The following is a 13,133-nucleotide window of genomic DNA, read 5'->3' as shown; positions in this document are numbered from 1 at the left end:
GGAAATAGTGACTCCTTTCCTATAAATGAGAAGGAAGACAGCCAGAAAGGAGAGGGAGCAGAGAGCGAATGGGGGAGAGAAAAGAGAGATGACAGAGAGAAAAAGGAAGGGAGGGAGGAGGAGGAGAGGAGGAAAGAAAACACTAAAGAAAACTCAATTTCCAAATTCTTGGCTCAGAAGACCCTAAAAATAAGAGTCCTCTTTTCACATTTTATTTCCCTCTCCCCTGTGGCAAGAATAAAATATCTTCCCAAACACTGAACAAAACCACAAATGCAGCCAATATGGAATAAGTGGCATGGTAAATGACAGGGCAAGGGTGGATTGGAGAGTGGAGCCCCGCCAGCCTTCGCCCTCAACATCTGGTGGGAGAGAGCTGCCAAGCACAACTCTGCCTTGCTCGCAACTATTTTGTCATCTAAAGTTCTAACATTCTGGAGATCTGAAGAGCTTAAAATTACAACTTGATATTCTTTAAAAGAAAAAAAAAAAGAAAGAAAGAAACCCCATGTAAAACATTATCACCATTAATAAACAATGAAATAAAAATTAGTTAAATAGCTGTTTTTTTGGTCCATGTGGTATCAGATGGCTAATATGAATAAAATTTTCATTGGATTTACTGAGTAAGGTAGGAACAGAGAGGCAAGTTCAACTGGCTTTTTTTGCATGGTGATATGTAAATCAGTTGCACTAATCACTTTCAACAACAGTATTTTTTTCAGTCTAAGTAATTAAACAGTTATTTACAATTTAACTTGGACTTCCCTGGTGGCTGAGATGGTAAAGCATCTGCCTACAATGCGGGAGACCAGGGTTTGATCCCTGGACCGGGAAGATCCCCTGGAGAAGGAAATGGCAGCCCACTCCAGTACTCTTGCCTGGAAAATCCCAAGGACCGAGGAGCCTGGTAGGCTACAGTTCACGGGGTTGCAAACAGTCAGACATGACGGAGAGACTTCACTTTCACTTTATAATTTAAAATTAGCTTGGTTTTGTAAATACAAAAGATTTGAGCATCCTCTAATCTTTTTATTAATTATTATCATAGACATAGTTTTCTCTTATGTATCTATCTTCTTCAGTGAAGCAGCACTAAGGATATAATTTTCTTCATTAGTTTAATTGGCTCGACTATAGCAGTGCAATGATTTACTTTGTGATTTATTCTTAAAAACTTGTATAGGGGAGTCAAGAAGGATGTAAAAGAAGAAGCAAGAAAGTAAACATCTGTATGTGTATATATATATATTCAGCTTCAGATATATATCAAGCAACTCCCTAAAATAACCATACATGCTATGAAACATTCCAGTCAAAAATGCTGTCTCTCAGTCACAGGATGATCAAGTGAGGGATGTGTATCGGCTGGGAAAAGATCCAGATTTCTGAAATGTCAAATGCTGCTCCTCTAAGCCATTATTTGCCTGGTCTGACAAGCACACAGAGAAGCAGCACTGGGCCTAGCGATGCACTATAAAGACCCTCAGATTCAAGGAGACAGCCAAACAATTCCTTCCTCATGTCTGTGGCATCACTCTGTCACCTAACATCACCTGCTGTACTGTTTGCTTGTTATTCTCAGGCAGAAGCACAGAACATTGCCTGACGTACCGTGGTTCATTCTAGTCTATGGGTTCACAGCTAGTAAATACAATTCTTCCTACTTAAAGGAGTCTGAGGCCTGGGCTGAGCTCCAGTTATTAGTGCTGTGGGAGGGGCTCAAGGCAATGTCTTGCAGTGCAGAATGGCTAAAAAGGGAACCCGATGAAGTGACTAGAAGGAAACAGCTGTGTGTGCCTCTTCTTCCAATTCTGAGTTTTCCCTGCATTCTCAAAGAAATACATTCAGCCATGAACCTATATATACATAAGGTTTTATGTGTGTGCACACACACACACACAGACACAGACACAAAGAGATTAGACAGCATAATGCCAGCATCAGAAAAAGGATGGTATTCAATGTGAGACAAATTATGACCCCCAGGCAAAATTACCTCTCTTATCACTACTCAAAAGTTTGCTTGTTTTAGTTGGGTTTAACTTTGTGGGGAACAATTTCTAATTTTGGCAGAAGAAGAGTGGAGGAGAGGCGAGGAGGGAGTTCATAAAATGGGCTTCATGTACTGCCCAGAACACATTACCCAGTGCCTGTAAATACTGCCCAGCTGAGACTATATGAAATCTGAACCTACTCTTCAAAGCTAATTTGGTAAAAATTAAACTTAAGTGCTCTTCTTTGCCCAGAGAACAGCCGAAGGAGAAGACTTGTAGTGGAACTCGGAATTAAGATGAATCAGGACGTCTGTTAGGAGATATTACACTCTGGAAAACTGAGCTCTCATTTTAGGATTTGTCTTAAACCAACAGGTTTGCCCTTTAGATTATACTGGTGAGGGAGTGGACTATGTGTGCATGTTTGCACATCTGTAAATTAATAAAACAGTATGTAAAAGTGTCCACATCACCTACGTGTACATTTTTTTATGGCTCATTTAGTGAATATATGGCCAAGGCATGGGATATTGGAAAGAGCACAGACTTTGAATCTTGGCACTGCCATTTACTGTGTGTGCGAGTCTCTCTGGGCCTTGGTTTCTGCAGGCTGGAAAGGAAGACATTCACAAGCTCCTTGCAGAGCTATGAGGAATAAATGAGATCATTTATACTAGGCAAACAATACCATTTCTAACTTGCAAACAATGTCAGTTTCCTTAATCCACAATGAAAAACCTCACAGTATCTTCAGTAAGTATATTTTATATAAATGACTGTTCTGTTTTAAATAGGATGGTATCACTGAGCCATCCTCAAACCCCTCAAAGATCATAGTCTAATCAAAATGGATCATTTTTACTTATAAGGCCATCACATTTTTGTCATTTTCTGTGCATGTGGCAAGTCCCTGGGGCTGTACTCTCAGACTTTAAAGTTTAATTAAAGAGCTGTTTTTAAAGTTGGGAAATATGGTACATGCATCTCAGAACTTTTAAATGTCCTCTGGTCACCACATTTGGTATTTCCCCAACATTTGTTTTCAGATTTTTATTCTTTGCTTAAATTGCAGAAGATACTAATATATATTATATAAACTATCATAGTTCAAGTATCTAGATTAATTGTAGACTAAAATTAAAATCTACTGAGGAACCAGTTAGTGATTACTGCTTCTCAACTTCTTTACTTTAAAGAAACAGTTCTAAAAAAGCTCTAATTAGAGAGAGTTTGTGAAGTTTCAAGAGGTAAATAGACTGTTAAGGTTAAGAGAAAAAATTCTAACACAACACTCTATCATTTGGCTGATAAAAATAATCAGTCCCTACAGGAGAGTCTTCGCCATTCTTTGCTTAAAAGATGAGATTCAAAGGAAGTATATAGTACACCGATTGCATTTATTCTCAGAACCTTTTATAGGAACATATAAATGTCAAATGAATATGTCAATTTGAGTTACTAAAATAATTTTTAAAAATATTTACTTAGATTCCACATAACCTTAATTTAAGGGAAGTAACAGAAACTCTTTCCCTCCCACTGCTGTTTTCTGTCTACTGCAGTCTTTTCCAAATCTGTCTACACATGGAAATCACATTTAGCCATGTCAACAAACTCTGGCCCACAGGAAATAACTATGCCCCTTCTGGAAGACGTCCTCAAATGAGAAGGCATACTCTTTCTTTCTTCTTTTCCTTTGAGCTGCATGTAATGTGAGAACATGAGGGCTGAAGCTGGTGTGACCCAACCTCTTGGGTCATGAGGTTGACTTTGGAAGGAGGTCACACTCATCAGATCAATAAGGCAGAGAGCCTGGGCCCTGGGGCCAGACTGAGTCACACCAGCCATGGTCCACCCATCTATGGGTTTCTACTTGAGAGAGAAATAAACTTCTGTTCAAAACCACCATTATTTTTTTCTTTACTCTTGGCAGATACTAGCCCTAAAGTGATACAAAGGTCTTACAAAATTTGTACTCCATCACACTTCTCTGCCATGTTGGTGAAGTTAGCCCATGAATGAGGTTTTACAAGGTTTCTTAATTAATTCTTCTGTGCTTTTCTCACTTCAGTTTTCCTCTGAGCTAAATCTTACTTGTTCTTTGTTTCTTATCCCAGCCATATATGCTCTCAAAATTCTCCCAAATTTCTATATTCCAGTGATAATTATCTTCTGTACCCCTTTTATCCCAAGATTTTAATAACCAGTTCAAATAACAATTGAATCCTGGATGACTATCTGTTTTAGACTTCTGATTCTATAGAGCTTTTTATAGTTACATTTTCCTGTATTGATTTAGGCTTCTAGAGAGCAAGGATGTATATTTCTTTAAATTCTCAATTACCGTGCCGATACATTTTATGTGCTTGATAAAACTTACTTACTAAATGGTAGAAATACCTAAATGTATTTCCTTTTTGTGAACTTATACAACCCTCCCTCATCACCATGAATCATTAAGAAACGTGATCTTTAAATGCGGTTAATATATTGATGACAATATACAATGTGTGTATATATATATATATATATATATAATATACATACACACTACAGACACACATACATATGGTCAATGACTGGAGGTGAACTGAATTGGAATACCACCCCCCTCAAAAGTTAGTATAACAGTTTAAAAGTAAAAGCTGTCTAAGAGTGATGTTTTTAAACATTAAATATTCCTGTAATAAAATATTATGATAAAATTTAAAAACCTAGAATTTCTTTTATAAATGATTACTATGAATGTATTACATTGGTGTGGGTCTTCAGTAAATTTGATTTCTCTCTTTACTTAAGAATAATTGTTTTCTTTTTTAAAGTATTATTTCCAAGAGTACATATGATGTCATCTGCTATAGCATGAGCTCTTTAAAACTTATTCTTATTTATAATTATTTCTTTTAATAAGTATTTATAAGATATTTCTATGTATGAAACACTGTATTAAGTACCAGGAAGAAGAGCAAAGGTGTGAATAAAACAAGACCCTTGACTTTATTGTGAATGTAACTTCTACTTACCTGAAACAGAAGCAGTTGGGAGGCTGAGGATGAACCTCTACTCAAAGGTTATCTGTTTTGTTTTAATAAATGATTTTGACAAATAACCCTAATTAGATGACAGGTGCCATACAAGACAAAACACAGCAGCTGTAAGTGTACTCACACATACTCACACACAAATGCACACAGACAGACATGCACTTGATTATCCATTTACAAAAATAACTTAGTGCCTCATAAGATATAACTACACAAATATGTTTATTTAATCGACTTTGATTAGTTCTCTCAAGAGGAAACAGAATTATCTAATGTAAAATATGATGCAATTTTTGCAAAGTTGCAAATTTGTAAAAAGTACAAAAGGCAAAATCTTACTATTAGCCAATTCCTTGACATTGCTATGCAATAAAAAGCATATAGGAATCAATGAAAAATAGGAATATATAATAAAAGTTTATTGTTAAAGACTAGGGATTTATTTAACACAATAATATCCACCACTTTTATTTTGCTAAAATAGTGTTAATCCATTACTGAACAGCTAAAAGGAATCATGCAGACTTACTTCGATACTGAAGTACCCTCTGTCAACATAGTCCCCTAAGAAGAGGTAGCGAGTGTTGGCAGGAGATCCCCCCACTTCAAAGAGTTTCATCAAGTCAAAGAATTGTCCATGGATGTCCCCACAAACTGAAAGAAACAAAGAAAATTCATTTTATGGTTATATTATGTTCCACTTTTGAATTAGATAATAAAATTACAAAATCTTAGAGCCAGAAGGAATTCAGAGGCCATCTTAGCCAAACATTCTTTTGCAAAACAGGAAAGTAAGACAGAGTTTCCAAAGTTAATTTGTGGCAAACCTTGCTTTGTGTCCAGGTCTTCACCCCTTCACAGTAAATGGAAATGTAACAACAATAATAATAATAGCTATTATTGTTGTACCTTTAACAATTCTGCACCAGACACTATGCTGACAGTTTTATACACATTTTGTAATTTAATACTAACAATGTCATGGAATAGGTTTTCCTCTTGCAGATGTGTCAAAGAGAGTCAAAGAATTAGGCATAATCTATATACTGATGTCTAAATATATATCTAGTACAGGACACGACTGAAGCGACTTAGCAGCAGCAGCAGCAGCCTCCTGAAGAAAACTTGATATGCACTATAAAAATTGTATTTGACTCTAAAATGTCATCAATTATAAAACACATCTTTATTTTAGGTATCACTGAGAAAGAAAAAAACCAATTAAATTTAAACTGATATCATAAATGAGCATTTTTATAAGATCGACCCTAGTATCAGATGTCAAACTTGTTTCAAATTTTGAAATGAAATCCTATAAAACAGTAAAAAAAAAAAAAATCGCTGGGTATTGCAATTTCTTAACTTTCTCACTTTCTCTTTAAAAGTTCTTAAAAGCTATGTAGTCTCTCATTTTAAAAGTCACTTATTCAGTACTTACAATTTCATCTGCTACTTTTAAATCTCTAAAAAATAAATCTTATCTCCATTATGGTTATGTGGCTGGGCAAGATCACTGTTAAAAATGAATGATACAGAGTTTCAATTCAGATTTGTCTAATTCAAAGCTTTTGCTGTCAACTATCATGTTATAATATCTTTGACATTTTATAGGGTTTACATATGTGTATATATTTAATATTTTAAGACAATTTTATGCTTGAATGATGAACATGATTTGGTTATTTCTTTCATGCTAAGAGGTTCACAGAATGAATGTATCAGTGAATAGGAAATCAAGACGTCAAAGGACACTTGCTATCTTAATAAATTCTATGCTGCAGTCGAAAGCAAGCTGAAATATCTTAAACTTTATCCCTTTATCTGATGAAAGCTGACAGAAGGAAATATGAATCAAAGGGATTCACTGATTTAAAAAAAATACTGTTAAACAGTGGATGAATAAAAATGCCATATAAATTCCCATTTTTGCCATGTAAAAGACCCTCAGGCTTTAATCCTGAGAGATTCTGGATAAGTTATTCAACTTCTCTGAGCCTCAATGTATTCATGTATAAAATGGGATGATACTGGTACTTTAATTTACTTGGTTATTGTGAGAATTAAAGGCATCAATAATGTAATGGAATTAGAAGAATTCTTGAAACCTGATATGAACTTAAAAACTATGAGATCAAAGTGGCATTTCAAAATAGTTGTATCAAAAATATCAAGGTACCAGAAAGGATGGGATTTTGGTGCTCGGGGTAAAGGAGGAAGGAGGAATGAAAACCATTCTGGAGCATCGTCTTCACTTTTTCCTCCCCTCCTATCCTCTCTTTCCCTTTCCATGCCTCCATTTCAATTCCTGGCCATGGCTGGAAATTCATGCATCATTATTTTTTATATCGTCATGTCAATGACAAATACCAAGACAGTAATTCAGGTTGTGGACCATGAACTTGGAATTACTGACATACAATTGCAGCATAATCTGGCAACCAGAATCACACAATTTTATAAATACATGGGCTTTAGATGATGTAGACATTAAGGACAACTTTTCTTTCATTGGAGTACAGAATTACATCATTGTGAATTCAATTTTATAAAAACTGGAAAGTAAGCTCTTCTTTTTGGCTTATAGTAACTTTGTGATAAGAGATATCAATACAAGATCAGCACAATTACTGGATCTTGGCTTGGTGATATAAAAGAGCAGGGAGCAATTGCTGTAAAGCTGGCATGGGAAACAATATACCCTGAAATTCAGTTACTAGTAGGATGGTCACACTATCACTGACTTTACCTTACACCAGCCACACAATTCAAATCATGCTTTTTCAGTAAGGACCACTTATGATAATCTTCAGCAAAGAAAAGCAACTTGCATATACAATCATAAAAAATTCTCAAAGCCACATGAAAGAAAACAGTAGCTCAAATAAAATATACCTGAATAACTGAGATATTTTGACTAAGGTTTAAGGATTTCCCAGATCAGTTTAAGTGAAAACTATGTATCTTCTTTGTTTTTCAAAATCATTTTTATGTCTATTAGGTCACCATCCTATTGCTTTTCTTATTCAGTAGATGCCAGTCTTCTCTGTCTCAAATAGGCCATGTTTCCTTCTTGTACATCCACAGGCTGACCCTTTTCCATCCAGTAAGTCTCAGCTATTTGTCAGTATACTTCTTTCCAAAAGCATTCTTCTTTCCATTAACTTGTTTTACTTTCTTCATAGTACTTATTACTCTCAGGAATAATCTAGCTGATTAATTTGCATGTCTGTTTCTTCCCTGATTCTTCCCACTGGACTACAAGCTCTATAAAACTATAACCTGTGAGAAGCTGTCAGCTCTTGTTCACTGTAACCCAGACATGGAGAACAGTGCCTACCACCCAGTGGTAGAGAAATGTGCTACCCTAGAATTCTTCACTGGGCCTGTGCTGTGCTGAATTTGGAAACCCATTCATTACAGAAGTCAAGCTTTTGAGGGGCCCCTCAGACCAACAGAAATGGACCACAGTGAGACTTTGCTCTGGTGGAAGCTGAAGGTCCTCAACTTGTCTGAGATGGTACTTGTTTTAACCCCACAAGTCACAGCTTTCAAAACAGTATTGTGGCAAGACTGGGGGAGAATGAGGGACCTCCATGCAGGTTATGGTGGTTTCTTTCCCTGGTTCTACACCAGAGACACTTGTAGAGCTTTGAAACTACAGATTCCCGGGTCCCGAATCAGAATCTCAAGAGATGCAGACTGATAACAAGCTCTTCAGTGGAAGTTATCTAGCTAGTAAGATGAAAGACCAATGCTTTCCACCCTCTGTCTTAGCAGACTGAGCCCTCATTCTGCATGCTTGTGTGGTTCCCCTCACAGTATGCACAGGTGGGAGAAACACATATTGGAAAGGCGATTTTGTTCAATGCTAATCCCAGGTTGGTGTGAGATCAGAAATTCTTATTACCTGAAAGGATGCTATTGAAGTGATTGTTTGATGGAGTCTAGGACAGAGGGATGAATCTAAGACAAGTGATAAAAAAGAGCACACTTATTTGTGCATTTGAATGTGGCTATTGCTCAGGCCTTGTGCATTTCAGCTTTCAGATAAAGAATTCATCCTAAAGTCCTAATATTTGGGAACATTCACTATTTTGATTTCAAAAATCAAGAAGAGAGTGACCACCATACTGAGGTATCCATGCTTCAGTACCCAAAGGATGGAGGGTGGGGTCAGGACATCACACAGAGGGAAGGGTACCATGTCAGGTTAAGTGAAAAGTACAGCCCAGTAACCTTCCATCTATGCAATGCCATAGACCCCACCTTCCATCCTCTTGGGTACCTAAAACATTGAGAGAAATAAAGTCCAACAAATTCTAGCTAATGAGGCAAACCATGTGCTTGGTTGCTCACAGCCTGTAACTCCCTATGAGGCCAGGTCCTTTCATCTTCAATGTCATTGGTTTTAACAGCACTTCTAGAACAAACAGGCTTTGACAAGTTCTATTATACCTTCAAGGCAAGCTCATTCTTCACCAAATACTCCTGCTTCCCATATTCCCCCAGCTTCCCATTATTTGCTTCTCGTTTCCAATGGAACACTGCTGGCAGGCAGGAACTTGACTAGGGGCCAGGCTTGAAAGCCCTACTATATTGAAAAAGCACCAAAATTATAGGAACACAGGACATGTGATGAAAGCACTCCTCATCTCTATGAAATTATCCATCCATCTGAATGAATGTACAAAAATACATATTATGTCTTCAATAGATTATGACCAGACTTATACATGTTTCTATAAGAAATGTATAGTTACAACAGTTAATGAAATTAACACATCAATGAAAAGAAACATGAGTTTTTTCTGGACCACTAGTACCCTAATCCATTCCTGATGTGCTACATCATGATGATTACTTTTCCTGTGAGACGCAATAAGTCCTCCGCTTGTTTTTATACTGGACAAGTAAGAACTACCATGAACACTGAGCAGTAGAATTGAGTTATTGAGAAGGTTGTCATTACCTTCTTCTTGGTTCTTTTTCTAAGTCAGGTGACGAAGTGGTTTTGAATGGCTGTTCTAACATCCTCAGTAAACCAAACAGTGCAAGAGGGACTAACATCCTGTGATGCCTACATGTTTTTTTTTTTTTTTTTTACTTTTCTCTCATCTACTATTAGAAAATACATCAATTATGCCTAAATAACCAACTAATAAGTAATACCAAAGCAAACAATCACTTTTGAGTAATTGCCTTTTAATACTATTTCCATCCCCTAGTGATTCTTAGCCCACAGTAAATGAAAATTTGTTGAAAATGACCCTCACACGAGTGGTCTCAATAATTTTTGACCTAAGTCTTCTGAAGAAGAGCACGGAATTTTGAAGAGGGAAACAAAATAACATACAGAAAAATTCTGTCTTTGTTTCTTGGGAAAGGAAATAGCTTTTATTTCTCATATCATTGCTAGAGAGCTAGTTATTAAACCTTGAAATCACAAACTTAGGAGGTTAATGTATATGTAAACACAAATATAAATGTGTATGTGTGTGTATAAAGCCACCCACCATAAAGGAGGAATTATTTGGAGATTAGTGGTCAGTGTACCAGTTAGGAAGTCATTAAACAAGTTCAAGACATTTCTCAGTGTAGATTACAGCAAAGCAGTGCTAAAGAGAAACAGCAATAAACAGCTGGGGTAGGAACAAGAGGCTCTTTGTAGTTAGCTGAGAAAGCTCTTGGGATCTACAAACTGGACAATGAATCAGTCACAGGGCAAGTCTAAGAGTCCCTAGAACGAGCACACTGCTAAGGAGAGAAGATAATGGCCAGCATATTGAGGACAAATGGCCTCTTGAGAAAATAAGCTCATAGTATGGAGGACAAGTTGGAAAGATAACCAAAATGAAGATCAAGCCTATGCTTTGCATCTCCTAGGAGAAATGCCGCTCTCTGTCGAAAAGGGATAGTTGCTCAAAACAAGTATGCGTATGATATGTGTAATGAAGAACGCATGCCTAAATTAATGATTCTGCAAGAAAGTATACCCATATTTTAATTTAAATATTTTTCAACGAATTCTATTGTTTCTAAATTCACGTTGGCAACTAAATTGCTATCTTGGAAAAATGTAAAAAGTAGATCATACTGAACATATGAGGATGAAGTCCCAGTATACTTGCTACACAAGTGAGAGTTTGTAAAGAACTCTGCTACAGATTCCATCCTGAGTGGGAGACACATTAACAAGTGTAAGATAAAATAAAATACATACTTTCTCATAAAACTACTTTGAAAAGCTTTGAATTCATGCTCTGATCCACACATTTGGCCCTGTTTACTTGTCTATATCCACATTTGGCCCTGTTTACTTGTCTATATCCAAGGAAATCCTTCAAGGAACATCAATAGGTCAACTTTTTACTGATGCTAAGCAAAAATTTTAAAATGTCATAGAATTCTATGTTAAAGAATGCCTATAGAAATTAGGATGTCTAGAGACAGAGGAGTTTTTAAAAACAACAAAAACAGTCAAATAATACAGTGCAGGTGAAAATATTTTTTCATGGACTGGCATTTCAAAATGGCATCAGTATTATGATTTAGAAGTCAAGTGTTTTTAATTCTTGACTCACTATTTATTTTTCTACAAAGATCATTTAGTTCCTCCAAAATATTGGCTTTTATCATCTTGGAAGGTTGTATAAAGTAGAATACCTTCCTCTACAAGTTTTTCCAATTTTCACAAAACTTAACAGATTGTAATTTTTCTTTTAGAGAAGACATTACTGAGTTGCTGAACAATTTTCACCATTAGAAGTCCACTCTACTTTCAGCTTCATTTAATCCAACCCAATATTTTTTCCATAATAGGCACATTTTTCCAAGACAATACCCTTTCTAATGTTAAGGAACTAACATTGTGTATAATTCTCAGCATGAGGAGATTATCCTATTGAATTTACTGGTTTGGTTTTTGAATTCTCTATCTGCTACAACTTCCTCTGTTCCAAAATCTGCAGTTTCGGAGAGAATGATCTTACATTTAGAGGTTTTGTTAGATACTAAACACAGCGGGCACCACAAGCACATATCTGCTTCCCCCTGTTGACAATCCAGGCTTGTGTAACTTTAGTGGATGGTAAATTCAGATCCACACCAGCTAGCCTGAATATGTGTGGTTCATTAGCAGAATGTGTAAACTTCTGAAATGAAGCAATTACTGAGATAAAAGTGAGTTTCATTAGGGCATTCACTATACATCTAGAAATCTTCATTAACTATAAAATAAACTGAATAAGAAAAAATAACAAGGTTTTAATTCATCAATGAGGTACACTTCAAAATAATATTTTTGCCATAATGAATACTATTTTTCAAATGTTACACATTTATCAGGTACTTTATAAAGCACAAAATATGAATTCTTAATCAGGGCTTGATAGTATAAAACAATAATGAAAAGCCTTTAAATCAAATTAAAATTCACAAAGTAGTGACATTTCAAGGATTAAAAAAAAGTTATGAAGCTAAATATAAAACAATAATAACTGTAGTGTAAATTAGCAGCCATAATTTCAAACATTTTCTTTATATTTTTGACACCGTTTTACAAAGATAAACTGTTAGCCAGTGTTAATGAGAAATGTAACAGGACAACTGAAAAAACAAGAGTGGGGTATACTATAGATTACAGTAGACAATACAATAGAAACAATACAGTACTAAATATGAATACTTCAAGAATTCTCTCAATCTCAGGTTATAACTATAATCAGATGGAAAAAAAACTAGAAGAGTCTATATTTTTAAACTGTTTTACAGAAGAACTAAGCACCATGGTATATTCACCAGGTATTCTAATCAGCAGAAAAGTTGATTACTGAAATGTATGTTTTGTTTTGTTTTTTTTTACCTTAAAGATGAGTCTTCTCACTATTGTGATTTTTTTCAAATTTTATTTACTGGAATAACCTAATTTATTGAATAAGAATGAATTTGTTCCATCTGTTATCACTATTTTTCTATTTCAGCATAAATTCATATTTTAACAACACGCCTGTTACAGATCAATAACATTATTGAATTATTTTAAGTCACAGTCATGGCTGTGATACTAGTAAATAGAAACAATAAGTAATATGTA

At 35.5% G+C, this 13,133-nt stretch overlaps 1 protein-coding gene across 2 annotated transcripts in view; it reads right to left on the bottom strand.

Annotated features, from left to right (window-relative positions):
- The window catches only part of PPP3CA (protein phosphatase 3 catalytic subunit alpha), a 325,113-nt gene that overhangs the window by 72,248 nt on the left and 239,732 nt on the right, over positions 1 to 13,133 (bottom strand). For both annotated transcript variants that reach the window (XM_061419557.1, XM_061419558.1), the window contains exon 3: positions 5,571 to 5,695. In XM_061419557.1, coding sequence (XP_061275541.1) covers positions 5,571 to 5,695 — 125 coding nt within the window. The remainder of the gene's footprint in view (positions 1 to 5,570; positions 5,696 to 13,133) is intronic.

Source organism: Bos javanicus, chromosome 6 (assembly GCF_032452875.1).
Source record: "Bos javanicus breed banteng chromosome 6, ARS-OSU_banteng_1.0, whole genome shotgun sequence".
Taxonomy (NCBI): domain Eukaryota; kingdom Metazoa; phylum Chordata; class Mammalia; order Artiodactyla; family Bovidae; genus Bos; species Bos javanicus.
This window is presented reverse-complemented; position numbering and strand designations above follow the sequence as displayed.